The sequence below is a fragment of the Mustela erminea genome, chromosome 10, assembly GCF_009829155.1.
Source record: "Mustela erminea isolate mMusErm1 chromosome 10, mMusErm1.Pri, whole genome shotgun sequence".
NCBI classification, from domain to species: Eukaryota; Metazoa; Chordata; class Mammalia; order Carnivora; family Mustelidae; genus Mustela; species Mustela erminea.
The window spans coordinates 75,315,100-75,342,644 of NC_045623.1; the positions used below are offsets into that span (position 1 = coordinate 75,315,100).

A 27,545-nucleotide genomic window follows, 5' to 3' on the forward strand; every position below is an offset into this window, starting at 1 on the left:
ACACAGGGTCTTCGATGATACATGACACATTCTCCGGGTACAAATACCATCTCCTACTCAGGGCTCAAGAAAGACTTTTCAAATACATCAAAGATGAGAGCAAAATAGAACATCCAGGAACTGCTGTAAGCCATCCGATTTCCTGCCTCCCTGTGAATCAGCCTGACACAGGGAAGGGCCAAGGAAACAGGGCCACTGCAGGGTCAATGCCCAGTGCTCGTCCCTGAGGTGAATCAGAAGCCTGGGCCAGTCATTGCTCCAACTGGGACAGTTCTGGTTCCTCTCAGCCCTCTGGTGAGCCTGCATACTAGCCAACTCCAATTTGGGCTGACGGAGTAGAATGACTGGCAGGCTGGTTCCCCCCACCACCACCCCAAAACACGAAAACACCTGCGTCACCCAGGCAGGAATCTGGGCACAGGGGTGGCCAACAGAGCACAACAAGGAAATGCACATGGTAAGAGCCAGGGCGCTAAGGGGCTAATAAATGTATAGATTCTAGCACAAGGCAGCAGACAATACTTATCTTCCCTTTTGTTGTAAAGTTTCCTTAATGAGGAAATGTTTATTTTAAAAGCCCTGGGAAACATATCTGAAGACACTTCATATGTAAGACACACGTGGACTCTTCGTAATTGGTCCATAAATTTTAGCATCATTTCCCTGGACAAGAAGCCTTGGAGACTGGTTCAGGGAGTGACAATAAACAGGAGTTACCTCAGTTCCCTTCCTGGGGAATTACGCATCCTCCATGAACGGCTTCTCGCAAAACACTTCTCCCTTTCTCCAGGGCAAATAAGTCAGTCCTGCCGAGTCAAGGCTTCTTTTTTCCATAGAACCCAACACCTACCTCACAAATCACCTGTGATGCCAGGTAGGTGAACAGGGAAGCAAACCAGCAATCATCTACTAGGAGAGACAACACTTTACCCAAATAGCTACAATTTAGGTCTACAAAAATGCATATTTAATTGCAAAAGGAAGCCTGCGTATCGGCACCCAGATTTAAGGAAAGAACACGTGTGCGTTACACCATGTCTGCAGGCCCCTCTTTCAAACGGGCTCACATGTGAACATATCTGCATATGGATGCAGTGTGTGAGCAGGGGGGTGGTTGCGACAGTAAAAACTGTCAGTGTTTCCATTGTAAAACTGATTTTTTCATTGACCTAAAACTCAATCATAAAACTTCTACTTTAAGGACACACACACTCACACACACACCCATGCTCAGCTCCCACCCCCGAAAAAAACCCCTAAAGCTAAGTGCCTATTTAGAAGTTTTACTGTTGTATTTAATTAAGACTTTTTTAACATTTTATGAGAAAAAATTATTTATGAGAAGAGAACTGAAGAATAAGTCAACCACATCAGAAATTAACTCTAAATTTTAAGAATAAAAAACTAGAATATACCTGGTTAATTTTGGCAATCTGACCAAAAGTCACTGCATCCTATTACTTTGCTCTTTGGAACACTTTCTATCCTCTCTCTTCTGGCCTCCCATCCCCCCTCACTGCCCCAGCTGCCCCTTAAGCTCTCCCTTTGGAAGCAGTCTTGTACACTGTCACTCGATTATCTGAGAAATATTACTTATTTCAAAACGGTTCTGTAGGGAGGACCTGAAAGGCATCTAGTGGGAATAATCAGGCCTTCTAACGGCCCTTAAATATGTATTTACATAAAACAGACCATAAATATTCCGACACACGTCGGCATATGACAGGAGCCAAGAAAGCTGCTGCCGACTTTGTCACAGTGCCTCTTCAACCCTTCCCTACAGAAAAATGTTTCTCCCGCCTTCCAAAAACTCAAAATCAAAAGCACAAACGCTCCCCAGTATGATCCTTCGAAGGCTGCTCTGCCCCCTAAGGAAAGAAAAGGAGGAAGGAACCCAGACCCAGGGCTATCACAGGCTAAGAGGCTCCTCTTCACTTGGTACCTTTGTTTCTTGTTAAAGATTAGTCACTAATGCAACTCTAGGTAATACTGTGGGTGTGCAAACATCCTATGCTCATAGACACCCCTATAGGTTTTATGTTTGTGTAAGAGAAAAAAGAGAAGACAAAGTACTCTCGAAAGAAAGAATATTTTAAGCAAATAAAAGGGGAAAGGGTTCCCATTTCGGCAGCACTACAATTTGAAATAAAGAAGTTTCCTCACCCTTCTGATCAGAATCTCATTAATTTCAAGGTCAGAATTCCATTTCACTTTGGGAGATAGACTCATTTAATTTTTCTCCACCCAGGCGTATTCCTGTGTGAGGGAGCCATCTCCATGGGGAACGGCACCACCACACAATGCAAACCAGGCAAACAGAAGAGTTATGGCTTTGACACTCGGAGAGGGAATGGATAGCCACATCTATGAGTTCTGACTTGACTAACAAGCTTCCTCCTGCTCTGGGGGTCTGACACAGGTTTGGGCTAAAAAGAGAGAAAAACAGAGACCAGCCAGATCTGCTGGGAGAGAAGAAAGGAATCTTGATCTCCAGATGTTACTTGGCGGCACATTAGGTTTGAGAGGATTTCATCTTCGACTTGTATTTGGAGCAAAAAGGGGGGCAGAACCACCCAGGCCAGCTTTAGCCAGAGGTCAGATGACAGCTGGCCTTGATGGCTTGCCCACTGACAAATGAAAACTGCACTGAAGTAAAACACAACAGACCCACAAGACGCCAGCATGTCCTGCAGGTATACTGGGAGAGCAGGATGGTAAAGCATGCATCAGCTGTCCACAAGGGGAGATGACGGAAGAGGGGCCCAAGCGAAGTGAGAGAACACATGGGCACTTGTGCTAGCAGCTTCTCCCTGAAGTGGGGAGGTCTTGGGCTTACAGACGCTGACATAAAAGACACACTTGCAACATATTTCAAAACCAAAGAGCGATGGATTTACAAGGCAGGTTGATTTTATGATGACTTTTATTGAAAAGGTACGCTGGGTTTAGGCAGATGCCTTTTAGCGCAGGAAAGTTAACACAGTGCCTAATTCAAGGAGACAGCCTGAGGAAGCAGTGCCGACAGGGGAGAGAGCTGCAATGTCTCTATTACTCTCCTCGGCATCATAAAGAGAAGAGAAAAAAAAATGGTATTCGTGTTGGTGGTTATGGAGAGGACAGGAGCACAAAAAAAAAAGAAAGGGGAAAGCAAACCTCAGACGTAGTTTTCTTAAGAAAATAAAATGAAGCAAATCTTAGAACAAAGGGTTGGGTGGAAAAACGCCCTCAGTTCATAAATTCTCACCAGGCTTGAAGAAAACTGCTCTGCCTACCCACAGCCCCAAAACGTCAGAACACAATTATTCTCTGATTCTATTAGAGGAGAAGATTGCAGGGTTCAGCACTCCTGGTCTACAAGTTCCAAATAAAAGCTTGGTTCCAACTATTAGCAAGGGTCACCAAAGCTCAACGAGGCACTGGGAGAACACAAGAAAGCTGTTCCATAAGCAGAAATTAATAATAGTTGTGAACATCAAATATGGAATAGTCACACAGGTCAACCGTGTCTAGTCCTAAAAGTGAGCCCCAGGATAAGCATCCAGCAAACCTGTTAAATCCCAAGAGAAGTCGGCTTTCTAGCCTTGCGATCGCAAGGAAAACACAGCTGTTTGAAATGCTTTATGGTGATTGACGACACCTTTGTCCTTCTCTGAAAAAATAGCCTGATGTGGACAAGGGCTGAGAGTTGGGAAAATAAAATCACGTGGAGTCCACTGGATATGATACAATGGAAAAGCTAAAAAATAATGTCAAGATCAGAGAAATATAATGAGGACAGCAAAGAGAGGAGGGATGGACAAGTTTCTTCAGGCCCCCCAAATATCCTAGGAACCTATGCTTTCTAATAAAATGACATTTGCTCCCGTATACATATGGCACCCCTCTTCATTCCAGACTGAGCCCCCAGAGAATAAGTCAATCATGCCCTGGGGAGAGGCAGCTTGGAGGCCAACTTGCCTCTGGCTACCATCAGGAAAACATGTCCTCCCGGAACTGTCAATGCTCATCGACATTAGCCAAGTAAATGTTAGCACTCTGCAGCCACTGAGTGGGAAGGAGCCAGCCCTCCCTATTCCTCGGAGCATGAAAACTGCCACCGACCTGTTGAACACTACTGTGAGGCAGGGCTTGCTGGGGATAGGGAAGGCTTGCACCAAAGTACTTACATCTGTCATTCCGATCCTCTGGGCTAGAAGAGGCTTCCCGATCCGAAATGAGGCCAGAGACAGCAAAAATCTTCTTCCCAGTATCATCAACCTTAAGTGAACCGGGGGAGCTAGATGGCAGCTGTGTCCCAAAGTCATATTCCTTGCCATCTGCATCTGAGAAGCGCAAGTGGGGAGACTCTGTGTCATGGCAGTTCTTAAGTCGCTTGGCCGGCGTAAAGGCTGACTGGTAACTCTCGCGGTCCTCAGTGGAAGCGAAGGGACGGAAAGCCCCCACTCCACTATGATTCAGCATACTGATTGGGGTGCAATCTAGATTTGGGGGAGCAAACTGAGGGTGGAGGTGCAGTAAAGAAGGGGGAAAATCACGATTGGCAAAAGTGCCGGGCACCCCACCTTGCCGATGGTACATAGAGGCAAAGGTGTAGGAACCGTTGGTGAAGGGAATATGCACGTCCTTGTCTACTGAGACAGGTACACCAAAGGGTCGTGGCTGCTGACAAGGGATGGAAGCATCGCGGCTGGCCTCAGCCGTGGACGCCAGGACCATCAGTGCTGGGGATGCCAGCGGGTTGGGGAGGTAGGATGAGTTCTCCATCTTGAAGGCTGCCCGGTGTAAGTCCATCGGAGTCTCTTTCTGTGGCTGGTGTCACACAAGAAGCAGTCTTCCCTGGGAGGGAGGCCGAGTGGCACCTTGGATCAGGGCAGGGAATATTACTGGGGAATCATCCCCTTCTAAGACCTGTGGAAACAGCAAAGAGAAGAAAAGAGGGGGGAGGAAGGTCAGGGGGAGGAAAAAAAGGGAAACCCCAAGTGATCGAAACACCATCCTTCTGGCTTACAGATGCTCGGGCAAGAGACACCAGAGGCTTTAGGAGCCAGTGGGCAGCAGCATCAGACCATTTTCATTCAGGAAAATCAATAGACAACTTACTGTGATGTACGCGTAGCTGACTTTGGTCCCTACACGTTCCGGGTGAAATGCGCCTGAGCCCAGCAAAGGAAAAAAAAATCATAAAACCTCCAAATACAATATTCCCTGAGCAAATGAGCTTTGGAAGGCCAAGGCATCCAGTAGATTAGGTGGGGTCTATATTTTAAAGGGTTTGCACCTGCACACACCGCTCATGGCAGGCCTGATGTTCAAACAGAGGCGAGGTTCTACCTAGGTGACCCCCCACAAACACATTCTCTCTTCATCTCCCCTGACAACGCCCTGGTGCTGAAAAATTCCTAAATCAAGCACATCTAGACCATCTGTACATGCTAGTCGGTACGAATTGTACGTGTGGATAAATCACACACATTGGCACATACATCAACACATATCTTCATGTATCATTTAAAGCTGTTTCCAGAAAGAAGTGCAATGTTATTTTTGATGCACACCCCTCTCTAATCATACAGGTTTTCTCTTTTCTGAGAAGGAACAAAACCTTCATCAGTAAAATGCCTGGCATCTCTGACAATATTTAACACCATAATGGGTGCCTTTGGCATATGTTCTCTAGAAGCGGCTGTCTTCCAGGGGCAGCAAAGAATGGATCGGTAATTTTAGTTACTAATGCACTCGCTCTTAAGTAGATTTGTAAACAGCCTTGAATTTGCCATTAACATTTGGAGCAAAATGTTAACAAAATTTCTGACTTATTTTGCTCTGCTTATTGGCCTGGTCACAGTTGTTGTCTGATAAAGGCCCATGGAAAAATCTGGAGTTCGGAGAGACTTCCTTCAATTTCCTTTTTAAATTTAGGTTGTACATCTCCATAGTCACTGATTCCATTTCAAAATTTATTTTGAGTAGGGGGTTGGGGGAGTGAGAGAAGGGCTATGTATCAAAAGTCAGGATAACATAAGATGAACACTAGAATTTATTAGCTTCAAAAATATACACTAGACAGAAACTTAATGAAACTCAAAGTGTAACCAAAAATCACCATCTGCTACAAATTATCACCTTTAAATTGAGAGTCATAGCTCAAATAAGAATTTACCCCTCCTTTTAGGGGAAAAAAAAAACACAAAACACCTAGATAATGGAGTATCTTTGATATTCCCTCAACTAGAGAAGCCTCAGTTAAACTGTAGATGAATCCCCTTGGCTTAATGCAGTGCAAAGAGAGTATTTCCTTTTCTCATCCTGTAGCAGACGTGTCAATGACTGTTATTAATTGGGAAGATGAGTGCACACCATCAGACTGCTTCCTCATTTGGCATCTCTCCTTATAGACATCATTGCTAAATTACCAGATTATGTATCTCACATTAACGGATTTTTCTCTCTTCCAAATTTTAAATAACTTTCCTGTCAAGTTATAGCAGCTCAGGGAATGATCTGCCAAGGACAGCCAGTTAGCCTGACAAGCCTGGTCTGGAAATCCTGTTCTTGGCTGTTTCCAAGTCAGATTAATGGTCACACAACATGGATGCTCTAAAAGTGGGTCTAGGGCTGTTCCAAGGGTTCTGAGCAGCTCTTCATAACAGAAATAACTAACTACTTGTCTCTCAACAAGCAATATCACATGAGGTAAGCAGGAGAAAAGGACAAACATAATACACCGCAGGTGGGGGGTGAAGGGTGGAATGTTTTCCCCCCAAATAACCAATTGCCCAGAGAATTCACTTTCTATTTTTACTTCCTGGATCACCTCATTATGTTAAATGAGTTTCATAAATTAGCAATCTGGCGACAGCACCGGACACTCCAACAGAACACGGTGAATCACTCAAACCTGGTTATTCATTTGAAACTTCATTATACTGAAAATAAATCAACAATATTTTTCCAGGCCACATCTCTTTTACTCTACTGTGTGGGCGTTGGTCTCTGTGGGGGGAGGGTGTGTGTGTGTGTGTGTGTGTGTGTGTTTTTTCTTTTTCCTTTTCTTTCTTACCCCCTCCTCACATTAACAACTTGTATAGATGGGGCTTCAGCAGACCACAGTCATTATGAAAATCTATAGTTAATACACTCCCAATGTCAAAATGTCATGGGTTTAAACACAGAACCCAAAATAAGAAAACTAACTGACCCTCTTAATTAAAAAAATATGGATTGTAAGATAATCAGCTTGATGGAGCATTTGGGTGACTGTAAAGAACCAGGCAAAGGGAAAGTAAGTAACTGTTACTTTTCTGCCTCTATGCTGATTTTTTTTAATTTAGCACTTCGTGCAAATCCAGATTAAAATAACTCCAGCTATTGATCCGAGCAGTGGAATTGACATTAATTTTAGTTCACTTCTCACTTTGCAAAGGGATCAATAGGAAGTAATAACAGCTGACATCCCCGCTGAAAGGAGGAGAAAGAAGGGCTGAAGACAGAAATCGAAAAGCAACCAAATAAATCATCAGCTACTTTTCCACGGCATCAGACAAACTCCAAACAGATTGCAAAAAGTCTTTGTTGAATTAACTAAACAAGGAGGAGGGATCAATCCACGAAGCTAAATAAATTGTCTGGCAGGCAGTGAGGTTGGACGGGGGGACCAGCAAATATTGAGTTTTAAAATTTTCAAATCCTTGACGTGATGGGTTTGGTTCAGGTCCGTATGTGTGGGAGTTTGTTTGTTTGTTAAATCACACACCCGACCCTGGTTTAAAGTGATTACAAAACGCCAGCTAACTGAATAATTAGTGAGATTACTAATTGCGTGGCTAAACATGCCAGAACCAAGACAAATGAAACGAAGAAACTGGCGTTTGGAACGTGAAAATGTCTGGAGCTGGGCTGATGCGCAGCGCTCTGCGCTCTCCGGCGCGAACTAGCCACTTTCGCATTGAAAAACCGAAAGCCAGAAAGAAAGTCTCAGAGAGTGGGCGATCTCCCACCCCAGCCTCTAACCATCCCGGTCCGGGGTCTGGGCTTCCTGACCCGCGCTGGGATCCGCGTAGAAGGAAGCGGCGCTGCTGTTGCCGCTAGGAGCCAAACCCACTTGCAAATGACTGCCACAAAGAAAAGCTGCAAAGCCTCTTTCCCCGAGCCCTGGCTCTGAACGCCCACCAAACTACGACTCTGCGGGCAATTAAAACGCACACACAACACTCCTCTGCTTATTACAACAGGTGACATTTTTGTGGTCTCTGAATCGTTTCCAAAAGCCAGGAATTAAAATAATAGAACAAATTAAACGATATTTTTCCTTTGCATAAATAAACTTTTAAAAAATTAACAGGCAACTTAAAAAGCAAAGAACAATGGGAAGTGGGGCCAGGGTAGTGGGGGGTTGTGAAGAACTCAGGAAAGAATTTTTTTTTTTTAAGTTCACAGACTTCTTCGCTTGAAGAGAATTCCCGCACACCAAATGCCCAGGGGGTATTTGGAAACACCGCTCTAACAGAAATTTTACCACCATATGCAAGAGCTCAGGAAGCATAAGCTTAACACTATTCCAAAGGTTGGGGCCAACGCCTGCAATTCAGACGTGGCCGGGTATCGGTCCCAGATTTGGGCCCCGACCCAGGCCCGGCGTGGCCAACGGGTGCGAATCCGAAATAACCCGGCCTCTCCAAGAGTGCGGGGCTGCGGGGCTGCCAGTTCAGCCAAGCGGGTGCAAAATTCAGGCGGGAGGAGTCTTAGCCCGGGAAAACCAACTCTTTTAGGGAAAACGGAGGAAGAAGAGGTGAAGGCGAAACCTGCAAAAACTTGGGGCCAACGCAGCGCCGAGCCCACCACTCCTTGGCCTGACGTCTCCCCCAGCTCTCGGCTGCCATTGCACAAAGAATACTTTAGATCCCAACAACCTCTGCACGAAAGCAGCTGCTTGTAACTTTGGGGGAAACAGGGCGCCGGCCAGGCAAGAACCGACAAGTGCGAGGAGCCCCGGTCCACAGCCGGGCAAGGCCCGCGGGGCAGGGACTGGGGGTAGTCTGCCTTCGATCAAAGTCCAGGGACCTCGTGCAGCTGAACAACCCCGCCCCGCGGGTCACCCGGGTCTCCGCGCCGCGCGCCACCGCTTCGGCGGGCAGCCACCGGGCTCATGGATTCTGGCGCTCCCGTAAATGCGGGCCGGCGCGGGGCAACCGGGCCCTCCCGGTTCCGGGACTGTGGGCCTGGGGTGAGGGAGGTAGAGTTTTGCCTTTCGCGCCTACGCCGTCCGGCCGCCGCACGCAACGCAGCCTCGCAGAACAGGTGTGTGTCCCCGCTCGCTGGGCGCCCGGCCCCGGCCCGGGTCGGTCACCAGCGGGGCGGCGCCGCCCTGTCCTCGGCCTTCCCCCACCTCGCCCCGGATCGCAGCGAGCGAACTCACGCCACTTTTGCCGGGTTTCCGCGGGCCAGGAGGGATGGGAACGTAAGACTCCCGCATCTCTTCCTCGACGCTCTACCTTCCCCCCTCGGCTCGTTTTCCATTTGGGGCAAGAACCCCCCGAGACCGGCAGAGGAGGAGGCCGGGCATCCCTGGCCGCTCAGCTCCCTCCAGTCTGACCCGCCGCTTCCTCACTGCCCGCCCTTTTTTCTCTTTATTTTTCCTTCCCCCCCCCACTTTGCTCCTCAAGCCGAGTCCGGAGCGGGGGCTGGAGGCGAGACGTGGCTGGTGGGCATCGCGGGCAAAGCGCGCCCGAGTCCTCCCTCCCTGCTCTTCGCGGGGCAGGGAGGAGGCGCAGGCCACAGACCCCGGACGGCCCGGCCCGGCCACGCCAGGCAGGGCTGAACCCCACACCAAGCGCCCCCGCCCCATGCACCCACCCGGTGCGACGCGCGCCGGGCTCGGAGCCGGGGCCCTGGCCCTCCGCTGGACCTGCGGCCAGGGCCCAAAAAAGCAGTGCGTTCCGAACGGGAAACGAGAGCTTTTCCTCTGCCTCCGGGCAGCCCGAGCCCCCGCTACTTCGGGGCTCCCGCGCGCCCTCGCCGGCCGGGGACCGCCTGGGCCTCGAGCTCTTGGAGGGGCTCGTGGAGCAAAGGACAGACCCGGCATCCCCTCTGATGGTCTCACCACCGTGGGCGGCCTCGCCCGGGGGGCCACACGGAAGCTCTCCGCCCAAGTTTGTTGTGCCCTGGAAGAAAAGGCTTTCCCTTACAAAGCACAAAGGCGAAACGCCCAGGCCGAGCCCTGAAAAGCCCGGGGCTGGGGAGGGGGGCCGGCCGGAGGCTCGGGAGCGCGGTGGCGGGGCCCGGCTCCCGGGCGGAGAAGGTCGCTCCGCAGGGGCTGACGAGCACGGTGGCGGTGGCCGCAGGACTGCAGCGACCTGCGTGCTCGCTGAAAAGTTTTGTTCTCAAGTCGGAGGGAGAGAAATTGTTACTCAGTTTAAGGCAGGTCTAAGATTAAAATAAAAAGAGCCACGCGCCGCTGTCTACACGGCGGTCCTCCCGCCCGGCTCCGTAGAACCACGGGGCTAGAGTCCCGACCCCGAAAATCCCGGGAGACCCCCCACGGGTCCGGCTGCTCTAAGGCCAGGCGGGTCCAGCCGGGCGGAGCAGGGAGTTTACCGGTTGCGTTTAGAACGGTCCACCTCACTGCCAGCACCTGCCTCCTTCCTGCGCGCCGCGACTCCCCCCCCACCCCACCCCCACCTCCCTCCACGCCCTTCACACCCGCCCCCGCTGGGAAAAAGTGAGCCCAGCACCCGGGGGCCCGAGGCTTCCAGCGCTGCGCGCGTACCCCACCGGGCGGGTGGCGAGCAGTGTGGGGGCGGTGGGGACCCTCCTCCCTATGCTCTCCTCTTCCCCACCCTGCCTGCCGTCTCAGGCTCCCCACTGAGCACCGCCCGGGCCGGGCCCTGCCGGAAATCGCCGCGGGATACGCGGGGGAGCCCGGCGACAGGGCTATCTCCGCATCGACCCAAACAAAGTGGGTACGGGGCTTACTAAAAGATGGAAAAAAGAAGTCCTGCTCCCTTCCCCGGCTGTCCCCTCACCCTCCCTACTTGTCCGATTCCCGCGTCTGGTCCCTCCCCCTCGCACCCCCCAAATAAAACACATTAAGGAAAACTCAAGACGGAAAGTTTGAGCGAGGCAGCGCACGGAGTGCGCAGGGCACCGTTGCCGGGAGGCACCGTCGCGGAGATCTGAGACGCGCCAGCCCAGGTCCCAGTCCCTGCCCCTGTCGCGGGGAGCCGCCCGAATCCCTAGGAAACGGACACGGAAAGTTAGGTTCCCGAGCAACCCGCCGCCCTCGCACCCACCCCTCTGTGTACGCGCACACATCCACACCCCTTTCTGGTCTCCATACTTGCCGTGGAAATTCCTTGGGAGAACGGTCGCACTTTTCAGGACACGGAGGGAAGGAGGCAGTGAGTGTGGTGCATGAAAAGTCCCGGGTGCGCAGAGCCGGCGGAGGCAGCGGTGGCGGCGGCGGCGGCAGCGGCAGCAGCAGCAGTAGGCGGCTGGCCCCGGGTTTGTGTTCGCGAGCTGCCTGGGATTGCATGTACAGATCAAGAGACTCGGTTGGTGTGAGAGAAGGAGCAGTGCTGCCTCTCAGCGCTGGCTCTAATCAGTGAATGAGCCTCCACTCTCCCAGGGACTCGGAGACACACACACACACACACACACACACGCACACACACGCACACATTCTCTCACACTCACACACATACAGGCACTCTGAGCACTGAATACATTAGGGCACTAAGGGACTCTGGGAAATGGAGTCCAGAACCAGGGCACTCCTGGAGAACAGACCTGCTGGCCCTCAGGAAAGAGCTGGAAAGTCTTGGGGTCGCTGGACATTGTGGTAACCCAACAGAGAGCGCATGCTTTTGTTCACACTTTCCCCTCATCACACGCTCCCCGCCCCCACCCCCACCCCCCGCCCGGGGAGATCTCAATGAATTGTTTGGTGCTCTTCCTTTCTTGAACCAAAAGTGACCAAGAGTAAATGTTCTTTAAGGCTGACACCCACAGCAGCTGAATGACTCCCAGATCCTGGCTTCCTCATAAACTCTGCCTTTTTCCAGAAAAATCTTACCTACTGCTTTGCTCCTGGAATACTTCTCAGGGTCTTTGCCTGTAACAGTAAGATAACAGATAAATATAAATAAAACTACAAGTTTTAGAGATTGTGGAGAGGGCGTAGTTTAGCACCCAGAGTCAAGAATTAAAAATTTTACTGGTATTTATGTTACAGTTCTTTTTTTTTTTTTCCAAATCATCTTCTATCATTTTTAAAAAGATTTTATTTATTTATATATTTGACAGAGAGAGAGAGAGAGAGATAGTGAGAGAGGGAACAGAAGCAGGGGGAGTGGGAGAGGGAGAAGCAGGCCTCCCTCTGAGCAAGAAGCCCAACTGGGGGCCCAATCCCAGGACCCTAGGATCATGACCTGAGCCCAGGGCAGATGCTGAACGAATGAGCCACCCAGGTGCCCCTTTTCTTTCTATCATTTTTTTTTTTTAAATTCACCAAGAACAGAAAGATAAATAGGGGGAAATTGATGGAGAACTAACATTCCCTGAGTGCCTTCTAAGAGCCAGGTAACAGGACTAAATGCCTTTACATAACCCCATTTAATCCTTAGATTAATTCTGGAGATAATATTATCATTATTTTATATATAAAATAGGAAACTGAGGTTGAAAGGGTTTTTGCAATTTGCCCATGGAATATGGTTAACAAGTCTAGGATAGCAGGTACTCCTAGCTCTGAAAGCAAAGCCCAACCAAAATCTAATCCTGGTTTAAAAAATCATTCTTTTGTTTGTGGCTCAGTTTCTGAAACCTCAGATTTCCCATCTGAAAAAAAAGTGGGGTGGGGGGGTTGGGGGGGATAGAGTACATACTGATAATCCACTCAGCAAAGAACCACATGGGATTACAAACTGTCTCTCTAAAAACACAGAGCCCTCAGAGTCTCATTCTTGCTATTATTGCATGGTCCTTTTTTCTTACGTTTAACAATAAGGTAGTATCTATACATCATGTATGTTTAGGTTCTTAATTTTATTTAAAAAATTTTTAAATTTATTTTTAATTTTAATGAGCAATTCTTTAAGTAAATGATTGATTTGATCAATCTAGAGTTCTATGGTTATGACTATTTCTGTATCTGTAATTCATGGGATTACCGTTGTTTGTTTAGGAGCCTCTAAATCTTAGTCCACATTTAGTCATTTCACTCACAGCAGAAATTTATTACAAGTAGGTGCTATTCTTCCCATTAGTTTATTCTTTCCTGCTGGAGTGTAAGCTTCCTGAGGGCAAGAACCATTTTTATTTTTATTTTTTTAAGATTTTATTTATTTATTTGACAGGCAGAGATCACAAGCAGGCAGAGAGAGAGGAGGAAGCAGGCTCCCCGCCGAGCAGAGAGCCCGATGTGGTGCTCGATCCCAGGACCCTGGGATCATGACCCGAGCCTAAGGCAGAGGCTTTAACCCACTGAGCCACCCAGGTGCCCCAAGAACCATTTTTATTTTATTCAGCATTATATCCTCAGTACCTAACAGTGGTAATCTTTTAGCTGAATGCATTTATGAGGATATAAAAATAAAGTGAACAAACACAATTTCTGCCCTCAAAGAGCTCTCCATCTGGTAGAGGAGACTAGAGGTAGAAGACAATTTGGTGGCTGCTATTGGGATGACCATGTAATTTATTGGTATGAGACAAGTCTGATCGTGAAAAGGAGTACCATTCATAATTATGCTGTGATGGTCGGTGTGAAAAAGGACCATCCCCGGCTGAGCGGGTTGAATGGTCATCTCAGCTATATGGGGTGTTTCAGTCATTCATTTAACAAGCATCTGTTGAGAATTCTCTTGTGTGATGTGTTGAAGGAACTATGAGCTGTTTGATTTCTCTAGAAATTGAAGTATGAGGCATTGAGCAGCAACAGATAATCAGGACAAGTGGGACAAATCACAAAAGGCTATATAGTCTAAGTTAGGGAAAGTGGACTTTATCCTGTAGCTGATGAAAAATCCTAGAGTGGGGCGCCTGGGTGGCTCAGTGGGTTAAAACTTCTGCCTTCGGCTTGGGTCATGATCCCAGGGTCCTGGGATCGAGCCCCACATCGGGCTCTCTGCTCGGCGGGGAGCCTGCTTCCTCCTCTCTCTCTGCCTGCTTGTGATCTCTGTCTGCCAAATAAATAAATAAAATCTAAAAAAACCCACAAAAAACAAAACAAAAACCCTAGAGTGTTTTTCAGGGGTATGACATGGTAAGATTTCTGCACAAAAAGAGTATCAGTTATTGGGTGAGCATGGTGGAGGTTAGACAGGAGGCAGGAAGACCAGTTAAGATGTTTATGACAGGTAAATCATTTGGGATCTGGTAAAGCCTGAATCAAGGTACTGAGGCAGTGTATGGAGAAGAGGGAACACACTGCAGTGAGATCAAAAGGTGGGATCAACAGGATTTAGGGGTGCCTGGCTGGTTTAGTGGGTAGAACATGTGACTCTTGATCTCCGGGTTTAAGTTGGAGCCCCACATTGAGTGTAGAGATTACTTAAAAAAAAAAAAAATTAAAAATTAAAAAAAGGCAGGGCCACCTGGGTGGCTCAGTCAGTTAAGCCTCCATCTCTTGATTTCAGCTCAGGTCTTGTTCTCAGGGTCATCAAGAGTTCAAGCTCCTCACCCCCATTTGGCTCCATGCTGGGTGTAGAGTCTAAAAAAAAAAAAAAGAAAGAAAGACAATAGGATTTAGCCACTTTCTACTGTAGATGAAGCAAAAGAAGACCCTCTTTGAATCTGAAATAGCATTTTATTATTTGCAAGACAAGATGCTATCAGTCCTTTTTTTTTTTTGAAGTAGGCAGAGAGACAGACAGAGGAAGGGAAGCAGGCTCCCTGCAGAGCAGAGATCCTGACACACACCCATCCCAGGACCTCAGGACCACGACCCGAGCAGAAGGCAGAGGCCCCAACCCACTGAGCCACCCAGGCACCCCAGTACTTTAATGTTCATTAGTAGTTAAAGGCTTCCTCAGATCAGCTTCTAGAGTTCTCATAAATCCAGTGGACATTCTCACGAGGAGATGATAGCCCTATGTCAATCATCAAACCAAACATTTTTGAAATGCTACCATATTCAGTGCTCTGCACTATGATGCAAGTACTTAAGAATTAGATGAAATAATGAAAAAATTAAATCCACAAAATCATAGCAAAAATATATAATGCAAAATTGAATATGTAATACCTCACGAATTCGCGGGTCATTGTCCAGCAACCTCAGCTATCCAAAACACAATGGACCAGGAAATAAGCAAAAAGGGTCCCAGAATAGCCAAAATAAACATTACAAAGTCCTTGCACTAAAGTTAACACATTTTACTCCTAGGAGAATTCCTCAAGCTTTCACTCAGAGCCGATTTACTCTTTCTTAGGTACAATTCTAATAAGCTTGATTATTTGGCTTTCCCATTTACAGCTGATTAAGATTGTCAAATTAAAAGGGGGCAGCCATTAAAAAGGAGGAGATAGACTTGGATGAACTGACACGCAAGGATACCTATTGTATACTGTCAAGTGGGAAGACCAGCTAGTCATATAATAGCATACGTAATATGATTGGATATTTGTATGTACCCAAGTACGTACACATATTGACAGAAATGGCCTGTAGGGATATACATTAAACTGCCAACAATAGTTATGCCAGGGAGTGGGCGTGGGAATGTGGGTGGGAGAGGGGAGGGGGGAGTGGGAATAAAGAAGGGGCTTTTTGCTTCAAATGCTTCTGTTTGTTTGTGTTTCAGTGAACATACATTAGTTTTGTAATTTTAATATCCATTAAAAAGCATATAAAAGGAGCAAAGGGCAATGTGGTTAGAGCGAGCACGTTCGCAGCCAGAAGCCGTGACCAATACACAAGAAGCAAGCACTAAAATTTACAAACTAGAAGACGATGGGGTTCTTCAGTGTAGAGGCAAGAAGCCCTATCCCATCAGTGGTCCCAGAGGATGTCACAAATTCCAAACCAGCAAAACCCTAATGCTTGAAGGGCTAAATCATCAAGGAACACATTACGCTTAGTATATTTTACTTATGAGAGCAAGCAAATATGAAAAACTTAGAAAAATAAATTCCCACCCAAAGCAGATTTTGATGCTTTAGGAAGTCTATTGCATTTGTCTGGAAAATATACATTCATGGAACACACCACTCCCTGAAAATGAGAAGTAAAGGAGATAATATTTTAGGTAAGAGCAGAGCTGATGCAGAATAAGGAATGGTCCGTATAAATAACATTCAACAGGTATTTACTGGGCCAGGCACTAAGAACACAAAGATAAGTTTTAAAAGAGTCCATCCACTCCTGCCCTAGAGAAGCTTCCAATTCCAGCAGCAGAGACAAATGAGGAAGCAGCTGGTAAGCAGTGCTGTAGAATGTGAGCAGGCTATAATGGAGATCCTGAGTAAAGGATCACCAGGAGGCATTGGCTCTACCTGGAGCTACTAAGAAAGGAGGCAGGGACTGAAGTGGGTGTTCAAAAAATAACTATTATAAGGGTGCTTGGGTGGCTCCATTGGTTAAGTGTCTGACTGGCTCAGGTCATGATTTCAGGGTCCTGGGACTGAGCACTAGGTCTGGCCCCCTGCTCAGCGGGGAGTCTGCTTGTCTCTCTTCCTCTGCCCTTTCCCCTTCTTGTGCTCTCTCTCAAATAAACAAGTAAAATCTAAAAACAAAAACAAAAAACCCCAAACATTATATAGGATGATATTTAAATTGTGTTAAAATGACTATTATGAGGAGGGGGCTCCTCATAATATGGCACAGTCAGTTAAGTATCAGACTCATGATCTCAGAGTCATAAGATCAAGCCCTGCAATGGGCTCCATGCCTGCTTGAGATTCTCTCTCTCCCTCTTCCTCTGCCTTCCCACCCCACCTCCCCCACCCATTCTCTCTCTCTCTCTCTCAAAAAAAAAAAAAAACCTATTATGGGATGACATTAAGTAGGACATTGAAGTATAAAGTTTATCTAGGGAGGAGAAGAGTGAGTTTATCTAGGGAGAAGAGTGGGATGAGTCCTCTAGGGCAAGGGAACAGCATATGCTAGGGCTCAGAGACATGAAAGTTCTTGGCGCATTCACATAGTGCATTTCAAACTTTTCTAAAAGAAAGGGGTGATGGTGGATAGTGGTGTCTAAGGGCAAGCCTGAATTTACGTATCCGGTTTTATCTTGAAATACTTAATGGAAAATTTGCCTTCAACTCCACAAATATATTGTGCTTGAATATAAAACAGTGTTCTCAATGATTTATCAGCTGATAAAACTGATGCTCCAGAAAGATGCACCACATTTGTCTAGTCCGTTCTCATATCATGTGTGTAACACTAAATAATCCAGGGGTTATTTTTTCTCATTTGAAAAACAAAGGCATAGAAGATATAAGAGCGCATTGAGAAAGTAGATCAATGGATTGTGAAGGGGTATTTTTGTCTGTTAAGGATCTAAACGATGCACTATCTAGCCAACTCCTACTCCTACTTCAAGCCTCTGCTTAGGCCTCGTCTCTTCCAGGAAGCTGCACTACCACCGGTCTCTTTTTTTCCCAATCCGTGTTATTGGAGCATGCTATGCATTTATCTATCCACTTACCACATGGTGCTGGAATTATCGATTAAATTTTCAGGCACCTCCACTAGACTTTGATCTGCTTGAAAGCAGTTGTTTTGCATAGGACTTAGCACAATAGATACTAGTATCTGTTAGATTGAATTGATTAAAAGATAAGGACAAGATTCAGGAAGTACTATCTGGCTTTCCAAGACAGGACAAGGTGTTCCTCTATACACTCCCATAGAATCGTGTGCTTATCCTGTCAAAGCTAGTATTAAACTATACTGAAACTGTCTACTTACTTGTCTGCTTGTCTGTCTCCTGGTCTAGACTGCAAGCTTCTTTTATTATTATTTTTTAAAGATTTTACTTATTTGACAGACAGAAATCACAAGTAGGCAGAGAGGCAGGTGGGGGAGGGGCAAAGCAGGCTCCCTGCTGGACAGAGAGCTCGATCCCAGGATGCTGAGCCAAGGCAGAGGCTTAACCCACTGAGCCACCCAGGCGCCCCTAGACTGTAAGCTTCTTAAAGGGAAAGACGGTTTGCTTACCACTGCATCCCAAACACTTAGCAATCATGGTAGGTGATTGATGATTACATAGAATAAATGAATGAATGAATGAATGAATGAATGAATAGCCACTACAAATTCTCATGACAGAAACGACATGATCAGATCAGAGTTTAGAAAAATAGCTTTGGAGGCAATTTTAAATGTAGGCTGGAGAGGGATAAGACTGGAGACAAAGAAATTGGAAAAAATTGAAAAAGAAACATAGGACATACTGGTAAAAGACTGTCCTTTCTTAATAAATGTCTTTCTAATTGGCTAATTTGATTAGATGTTTATATGTATTTTACAAGGCTGACCTCTTCAGTCTCTTAGGATTCCCTAAGGGAGGATATTCAGTTACCTCGTTGAGGAAGCCTTCCCTGACCCCAACCCCCACCGAGTTGGTGCCTTCATGTACATCTGGAGGTCATTGAGGGCAGTGACTACATCTTATTCATCTTAGTATCTCCAATGCCTAGGACATGCCTGCTCAATAAATGTTTGCTGAATGAATGAACACATAAATTGATCTATTAGTATACTGTACTCAAGCTCCGACCAAGACACAGAGGACCTAATGATCCCTAGTGTGCAGGTTTCTGGATACAGGAAACAGAACAAATAAAACAAGACTAGATACAGAGGTACACCTATTCCACAGGTAACACAGGGTAAATTTCTCTCTCTGACCCCTCCATCCTCATTCTGAAGAATAACTCTCATTGAGTGAAAATCAATAAAAGTCATTTTAAGGGAAGTAGGTTTAGAAAAAGGCTCTGAAGGAGAGAAAGGAGGAGGGGAACATCAAGTTCAACCAATTTGGGCTTTTTTTTTTTTTTATGAGGACTTGTAAGCTGCAAAAAACCTTTACAAAATAAAAAGTCTGCTTTTCTAAAGTCCCTTTCAAAGGAACCCCCCCATACACATACAAACGAATAGTCTCTTTGAGATTCCCAGTTTTAACCAAAAAAGAAAAACAAGATCCACAGCAGAAACAATAATAAATCCTGCATTTCTCAGACTGACTTATCAATAAGAAACTTTCTGAAGTAGTTGAGGACAGTTCTCAGAGACATTCAACCAATATCCGTGGTGAGATTGACCCAGCAATCTTAAGCAACAAATACTGACTGCAAGCTATGGACAAGGCACTAGGAAAAAGTTTTAAAATATATTTAAAAAGGAAGGAAGGAAAGAGAAAACAAATAAGAGGACATGAGATATACTTCCTACCCCATAAGAAGCTTGTGGAATTGTGGTGTTAAGTTATAATCATAAAATAAACCTATGGAAAGTTCAAAAGAAAAGTTAATATTCTCAATTACAATGCAGAAAAAAAATTCTTCAAATGAGTAACACAAACTGTTGCAGGATTTCGGAGGACAGAGAGACCATTAGGGTTTGGGGTATCCTGACATGTTTAGGAAAGAAGTAGGATTTAGACAGAGCATTAATGGTGATAGAATTTGAATCTTGAAGAGAGCGGAATATCACAAGAATAGTGCCCATGGCATGTCAGGGAACATTTTACTCATGACCGCATCATGAAGAGTGTCTGTAATGGTTAAGAATTAAAATCTGGGGCGCCTGGGTGGCTCAGTGGGTTAAGCCGCTGCCTTCGGCTCAGGTCATGATCTCAGGGTCCTGGGATCGAGGCCCGCATCGGGCTCTCTGCTCAGCAGGGAGCCTGCTTCCCTCTCTCTCTCTCTCTCTCTGCCTGCCTCTCTATCTACTTGTGATCTCTCTCTGTCAAATAAATAAATAAAATCTTTAAAAAAAAAAAAAAAAAAAGAATTAAAATCTGAGGGCACCTGGGTGGCTTGGTTGGTTGGGTGACTGCTTTCGGCTCAGGTCGTGAGTCCTGGGATCAAGTCCCGCTTCCGGCTTCTAGGTCCATGGGGAGTCTGCCTCTCCCTCTGACCTTCTCCCCTCTTGTGCTCTCTCTCTCAAGTAAATAAATAAATAAAATCTTTAAAAAATCTGAGATGGATCCATACGGCACTGCAGTTAAGAACAACTGAAGGCAGATCTGGGTTTGGATCCTGTTTCTACCACTGAAAGGTTGAGGGGCCTTGTCACATTCATTGTCTCTGAAGCTCAGTTTCCCCCATCTTAAAATGGGGACAGTGTTAATTACACCGACCTCATAAAGTTGACATGAAGATAAAATGAAAGTTACTCTCATTAGTTCTTGGCAAATAAGTGCTCAGTAGGTAATAGTTCTATGCTCTCCCCCCAGAGTCGCAGTTTGTGGTCTGAAACTTCTAGGGATTGAAAAAGAATTTTTAAAATTAAAAATACAGAACAAAACAGACCTGGATAGAACAGGCAATCAGCCTTTTTGCTTTCCCTTCATTCAACAGAGCAGCGTTATCCCTGCTGATTCCCTTTTGGATCTGACTTTAGCATACTTATTGTTTGATTTTGAAACATCCTTTCTTGAAAGGTATTCTTCCTAAAGGCACTCTTCCTAAAAATACTCTGAATCCTGCTCACCTCCACTATCATCTCCATGTTTTTCTAGACGACAGAATGCTTCTGAAGGAAAACAGAAACTGTGTGGATTTCAGATTTGTGTTACTTGCATTTATTCATTCATTGACTTAATAAATATTTATTGAGTACCTATTTTTGAAAGATGAAAAGCTATCAAGGGGAACTTACTTCACTTCCCACCTCCTACCTGCACCTGTAATTCCCTTTCTTTGTTCTCTCCTATTGCAGAAAGGGAAGAAGAGCCCCTCTTCCTTTTAAAAGCTGGACACTCCACCTGTGCTTTGGAGCCCTGGCTTTCATTGGAGGCCTTTGCACTAGTATGGTCTCTTTCCTGTTTCCAACCTCGTCCTCTTTAATCGTTCCTTTCTAGTCAATATTTAAACATACTCAAGTATCCCTTATTAAAAGAAAAAAAAAAAGATAAATCCTCCTTAGTCTTTCATCCACATCCTTCTCCAGCTCTTATGCTCTCCCTCCCCTCCTTCCCAAAGTATTAGCCCATAGACTCTGCCTTGATATTATTAACCACCCCTTAGTCCTCAATCCCATCAATCTGGAATTTGTTCCTGCCATTCCTCAAAAACTGTCTCAGTAAGATCATCAATTTTTATTTCTCCTTTTACTTGGCCAGTCTCTGTTTGAAATGCTTTCTTCCTTTAACGTCTGTGACATCACACACTTCTGATTTTCTTTTCTCTTCTCTAGATGTTCCTTTTTGACCATCTTACATCTCTTTTGTGCAACCAATAAATGTTTTTCACATTCTGTGCTAATGCACACATCTCTTCCTACTCTGGTTTTTACCTAAGGTAAATGCATTCACTCCCGTGGCTTTTTATTTTTTACCACTGGCATACCTACAACTCTCAAATCCATAGTTTCACACTCACATACCCAACTGCCTCCATAAGCCCTCTACCTGAATTTTCCACAGGCACCTTAAACTTGGCATATCCAAATCTAGACTTATCATCTTCATTCCCAAACCTGGTCCTCCTCTGGTGTTTCTCAGCTCAGTACATGCTAGTAACAGCTGCTCTGAGAGTCATCTTCGACCATTCCTTCTTCACCATTCATTACAAATCAATGACTGATTTTGTCATTATACGTTCTAGATATTCTGAAAAACATCTTCTTTTCCATTTTTACCACCATCATCTCTTATCTAAGCTACTGCAATAGTCTTCTTTAAAAAAGGGCTATCACTGTCAGTGCTTATGTGTAATATAATGGTTGTCCATTGACTTTGGGATAAAGTCCAAAATCTTTAATATGGTCTACAAGGTCTTGTAAGTTCTGACCCCCGTCTGAGCAACCACCTTCATTCTATGTCCCTTTCCCCACTTCTCTCTACCTAAAGACATGTTCATCTCCCATTAGTGCTTCAGTGCATCATCCTGTCTCCTCTTTCACACCTATCTCTCCTCCTCTCTCCTAGCAATCTCTCCCCTTCACCTAACCACTCCTATTTGTCTTTTCAGGTTTTGGCTTCAATGAAAGCAGAGTTGGTTAGTTCTCCTTCTATACATTCATATTATGACCCATTTTTACCTTTTCTAACACTCCTCACTTTTATATGGTCTACCTTCACTAATAGTCTCTAAACTCCAGAGTCCTGCCCTGCCTATCAATGTATTCTTAGTGCATAGCATAGTGTCTAGCAAATTTTGGTAATAAAATATATATTAATATTTTCATAAAGTAAGTGACAGATCAGTTTCAACTTTATTTCTGCAAAGTCTTCCTTGACTCATTCAAGCAGAATCGATAACTTCCATGTTAACATAACTACTATACCAAAGATACTATCTGTATCTCATTTCTCTTGGTAACCCTGGCACTTCACTTGGAGTCTGGAACCAAGTGAATACTCAATATATGCTTATAGAATTGAACTAACAGACTTTGACAACCAGCTGGATATGAGATCTGAAGGAATAAAGAAAGTCAAAGATAAATTCTGAAGTGTGGGCTATCCTTTAACAGAAATGGAAAACTTGGTAAAGGAAGGTGGTTTAAAAAGTAAATATATGTAGTTCTGAGCATAGGTATTGATAGTCATAGTGACAGAGGGAAGGATTTATACAGAAGGTCAATAAAGCAATGGAGTCCTGAAATGGAAACGTGAAGATAATTCCCAGAGTAGGATGTAGTCTGCTTTAGCCAGGAGAGGGCTAATGGATGGGATACATTCTAATTTGCTTAGGACAATCCCAGTTTATATCTGTTATCCTAGCATAATAATTGATGGTGCTGCCCCCATGTATGCTTATAGGTGTCCAAATAAATTAGGGGTGCCCAGCTGGCTCAGTTGGTAGAGCATGCAACTCTTGATCTCAGGGTCTTGAGTTTAAGACCCATGTTGGGCATAGAGCTTAGTTTAAAGAAAAAAAAAAGTGTCCAAATAAATTATATGACCAGCCAACCAGAAGGCTACATGAATTTGTGAGAATAGTGAGTTAAGGGCAAGAACATTTAGGACAAGAGCATAGCAAGAAATTAGAGTGATTTCAAGTTGCAGATAGTGAAGGAATGTGCTGAACTGAATGAGATTTTTTATTTTATTTTATTTATTTGACACAGAGAGAGAGAGAGATGGAGATCACAAGGAGGCAGAGAGTCAGGCAGAGAGAGATGGGGAAGCAGGCTCCCCACTGAGCAGAGAGCCCAATGCGGGGCTCAATCCCAGGATCCTGGGATCATGACCTGAGCCGAAGACAAAGGCGAAACCCACTGAGCCACCCAGGCACCCCTTGAATGAGATTTTATAAAGAGCTAGGAAATGAATGAGTTAGCCGCTTCTGGATGAGCAATGTCACAAAAACCGCTGACAGGTGGGCATTTTCATCCATATTTTACAGATAAACTAATTGAAGCTTAGATTAAATAGTCCACTCAGAAAGTTAGCTAAAATGTATCTTAAAAAGTTGAACATAGCACCTTTTTCTTGCTCCCAGCCATCTTGGTGGCTGCTCTTGTTTGGGGTCTGTCCACACCTAAGGCAGGAAGATGGTGGTTGCAAAGAAGATGAAAAAGGTACTGGAGTCTCTTTACTCTGGGCTCCAACTCATTATGGAAAGTAGAAAGTATGTGCTTGGGTACAAGCAGACTCTGAAAATTAGCAGACACAGCAAAGTGAAACTGATTGTCCTTGCCAACAACTGTCCCGCCTTGAGGAAATCTGAAATAGAGTACTATGCCATTTTGGCCAAAGCTGGTGTCCATCGGTACAATGGCAATACTATTGAATTGGGTTTAGAATGTGGGAAATACTGTGGGGTATGCACACTGGCTATCGTTGATCCAGGTGATCCTGATATTATTAGAAGCATGCCAGAACAGATTGGTGAAAAGCAAAACACGCAAAATTCATCTTTAATGAAACTGGCCAGAGCTTGTTTAAAATAAATAAATAAAACATAGCTAGAAAGCTGAACTAACAAACTATAAAAAAGTAATTGAAAAAAAAGTCAAAGGGGGAAATAACTGGAGGTCACGAGAGGTCCCTTCTCTGATAACTTGTAGGCATTTTGAGTGGGAAGGCAGAAATAAGCATCAATATGATGACTTCCCCATAAAAGAAGGCAACCACTACTACCAACATTCTTCACTAAAACTTGCAAAATTAGTGCTCACTAATTTTCTGGAGTCCTGAGCTTTGCTGAAAACCACCCACCCTTTTTTTTTTTTTCCAAGAGAGAAGCAATTCCAGGAAGTAACTTTAGTGAGATGAAAAATAAGACACCTCTACCCTGGGACACACCTGTCTTCAAAACCAGCGTGTAGGTAGAGAAAAATCAAATATTCCGGGGGCAAAAGGAAGTTAATCTTGGCTAAAATGGATGTCAGAGAAGATATCATTGCAATGAAAGCCAAAGCAAGAAAGGGATAACCTAAGGAGAGCCTGGAAATACATGTGTAGGAGTGAAAATTACTCCCAAAGTCAAATCACAGCGAAGCAGTGGAGTGACACCACCGTGGTATGGGCAGAGAAGGAAAACAAAGGAATATAAACATTTCATGAGGATGACTTAAAGGTTCTAAGTCAGAAAACGAGTTGACACTTGTGATCATACGCACGAAGTGAGTGAAAAATTGCATTTTACCTGTAAATATCCTTCAATCTTTCCCAAGAGCTAAATAAGGTGCTCTTTACTATGTAATAATAGGAGTTTCACTTTTTACTGCCATCCTCATTGAACGGTGCCTACTAAGCAATTATATTTCAGTGGTGCTGCATCTTTTCCCTTTTCCCCTTCTTCTGAAGACTAGAAAGAGATGAATGCACATAAGCAGTAAGAATTTCACTTTAAGGCTATCAGTTTTAAGAAGCACTTTGCACAAGTGCACTGCATTTAAGAATGCTTTTGATACATCTGTCTTTCCGTGGGACAACCCAGCCTGGTGTGAAGAACAAGTACTATAAACCAAGAAACCAACTTAAATAAATTTAGAATTTAGATAAATTTAGGTAAATCTAAATTTAAAAAAAAGATAAAAAGAACTTAGATAGAATTTAGGTAAATTTCTCTATTTTCCATTTTTTAAAGTTTATTTATTTAAGTAATCGCTACACCCAATGTGGGGCTCGAACTTACAACCCCAAGATCAAGTGTTGTATGTTCCCACAGCTGAGGCAGCCAGGTATCCCATAACGTGAGTGGTCTTTTTTTTTAAAGTTATCTCTAGGTCCAATGTGGGGTTCAAATTTACGACCCCAAGATCAAGAGTCACATGTTCTACAGACTGAGACAGCCAGGCATCCCTCTATTATTCTAATAGTCACTTTTTTTCTATATATATCATATGGTTGGTTGTTATCGTTACTGTTGTTTGGTGACAAATTCTACACAAAAGTAAGGTTAGGTATCTCTTCAAGACCCTGCTATCAAACTGTGGCATATCCACATGATTCAGCCTTAAAAAGGAAGTAAATACTTAATGAAACAAGATGGGATCGGGAGGGAGAAAAACCATAAGAGACTTTTAATCTCACAAACAAACTGAAGGTTGCCGGAGGGAGGGGGGAGGGTGAGGGTGGTGGGTTATGGACATTGGGGAGGGTATGTGCTATGGTGAGTGCTGTGAAGTGTGTAAACCTGGCGATTCACAGACCTGTACCCCTGGGGCTAATAATACATTAGATGTTAATAAAAAAATAAAAAATTTAAAAAAAAAAAAAAGTAAGGTTAGGTATTGTTAAGGAATGCCTTATAAATATTAAATCCTTTTTTAAATCATTATAAAGGCAGATAAATTATTATGCTTTTCTTTATTCCTTCCCTCTATTTTTGTAACAACCTAACATTCTCTTGAATAAAAAGACTCATGAAACTTAAAAGTTTGAATAAATGCTGGAGGTCAAGTTAAAATTGGTATTTAAGAAATAATTCAACTTGTATGGCCTCTTTTTAATTTACATATTATTAGTCAATCAATAAACAAACATTTGTTCAGTGCTTCCTGTGTGTCAGGAATTATGTTAGGCTGTGGGAGGGGAGGGATCATCAAATCAAAGATAGTTTGGATTATAAGAAACACCTCAATTTTCTGAGCTGTTAAAATGTGGAAAAATATGCATCTAAGAAGTGATTTTATATGAGTAAAAAACAATGAGCTTCCACAGTGAAAAAACAGAATCTATCCATAGTCTATCCATATCCAAGTGAGAGCTAGAAACACAAAGCATCTCCAGAAGTTTAGCGCAGCGAGAAGTCCCAAGGAGCTGAGTGAGGGTAGGGAGGGAGGGGCTCTGTGTATGACATTGGCCTAGTTCTGTTAAAGCATTTTCTACCGACTCTATAAAGGCATTGGCAGGAAAAGAAAAAGTTAAAAACTAAGATTTACACTTTCCCCCCTGAAATGGGACAACTTTAAGTTTTGTCAAGACTCCTGAATTCTATAGTTACATCAACCAGAAACCATAATATCTCTAGTGTTGGAAAATTGAACTTACCAACAATTACGTAAATTATGAATTAAACAAACACATACTTTGCTAAAATAAGAAGGAAGCTTGGAAGAAATGGCCCAAATCATTTCAAATTTGAGCTTGTAATAATGGATGAAAATACTCTGAGATAATAGTTCTGGAATCTTTTCTATGCTGGGAGAGTGAAAATCTAAGTTGTTCTCCAGGGGAAGTTCTAAACTGTATCTGCATTTACAGCTCCAGATTCGTTTCCCAGGCCACTACTAAGTCCCTGTTTTCCCACCCCCACCTGAAGCTATAAGTATCAAGACCTCCAACCTCTGTTTAAAGAGGACCCCAGTTGATGCTACACCTAAGAATTCAATCTTAGGACCACTGTTCATTCCTCCCCTCAAAGAACCTTGAACTTCAAGCTTCTTAGCTCGCACTACTGTCCTCCGCTGCATCTACTGAGACTATCACACTTCTGCATGAGAACACACTTCTGCATGAGGACCTTCTAGACCACAGCCGACTTTTACTAAACCTTTGTGTCCACTGTTCTCCAGGAGTCAGCTGTGACTAAATCGCCAAGCTTCATTCCACTTTCCATAGGTCAAAGCTCCAAACAGAATTACCTGCTCTCTTCCCTAATTTGTCCTCTATGGAACCGTCGTTCCTAAAATGTTCTACACTTCCTTAAGCCTAGTGTAATCCCTCTCCTCCTTCCCTACACAAGCCCTCCATTTACCTTCTGGAATTTCAGCTCCTCTACACATTCAATCATTTCCCAGAATGTTCTTTCCACTTCGGTACTTACTTCAACCTGGACTTCTCTAGGCCACTTCCCAGGCTGCTCCCTCCAGTGAGGTCTGTTCATATTTTTCACATCTATTTAGTGTCAGGAGAACAGGATACTCCCCGGTGCTAGTCAGAGTCCACTGCTCCTGCACCCCTTTTTTTTTTTTTTAAGAT

General features: G+C 44.5%; 2 protein-coding genes across 5 annotated transcripts in view; one reads left to right on the forward strand and one right to left on the reverse strand.

Annotated features, from left to right (window-relative positions):
• Nucleotides 1-4,908, reverse strand: part of RNF220 (ring finger protein 220) — a 217,579-nt gene extending 212,671 nt beyond the window's left edge. For all 4 annotated transcript variants that reach the window (XM_032302016.1, XM_032302015.1, XM_032302014.1 and 1 more), the window contains exon 1: nucleotides 4,167-4,908. In XM_032302016.1, the coding sequence (XP_032157907.1) occupies nucleotides 4,167-4,791 (625 nt within the window). In that variant the 5' untranslated portion in view covers nucleotides 4,792-4,908. The remainder of the gene's footprint in view (nucleotides 1-4,166) is intronic.
• An 18,760-nt stretch (nucleotides 4,909-23,668) lies between these two features.
• Nucleotides 23,669-27,152, forward strand: LOC116568216 (60S ribosomal protein L30-like). Its single transcript, XM_032303738.1, has 2 exons — nucleotides 23,669-24,021; nucleotides 27,140-27,152. Exons 1-2 carry the CDS (start codon nucleotides 23,669-23,671, stop codon nucleotides 27,150-27,152), a joined length of 366 nt encoding a protein of 121 aa, XP_032159629.1.
• Nucleotides 27,153-27,545: the final 393 nt, after the last annotated feature.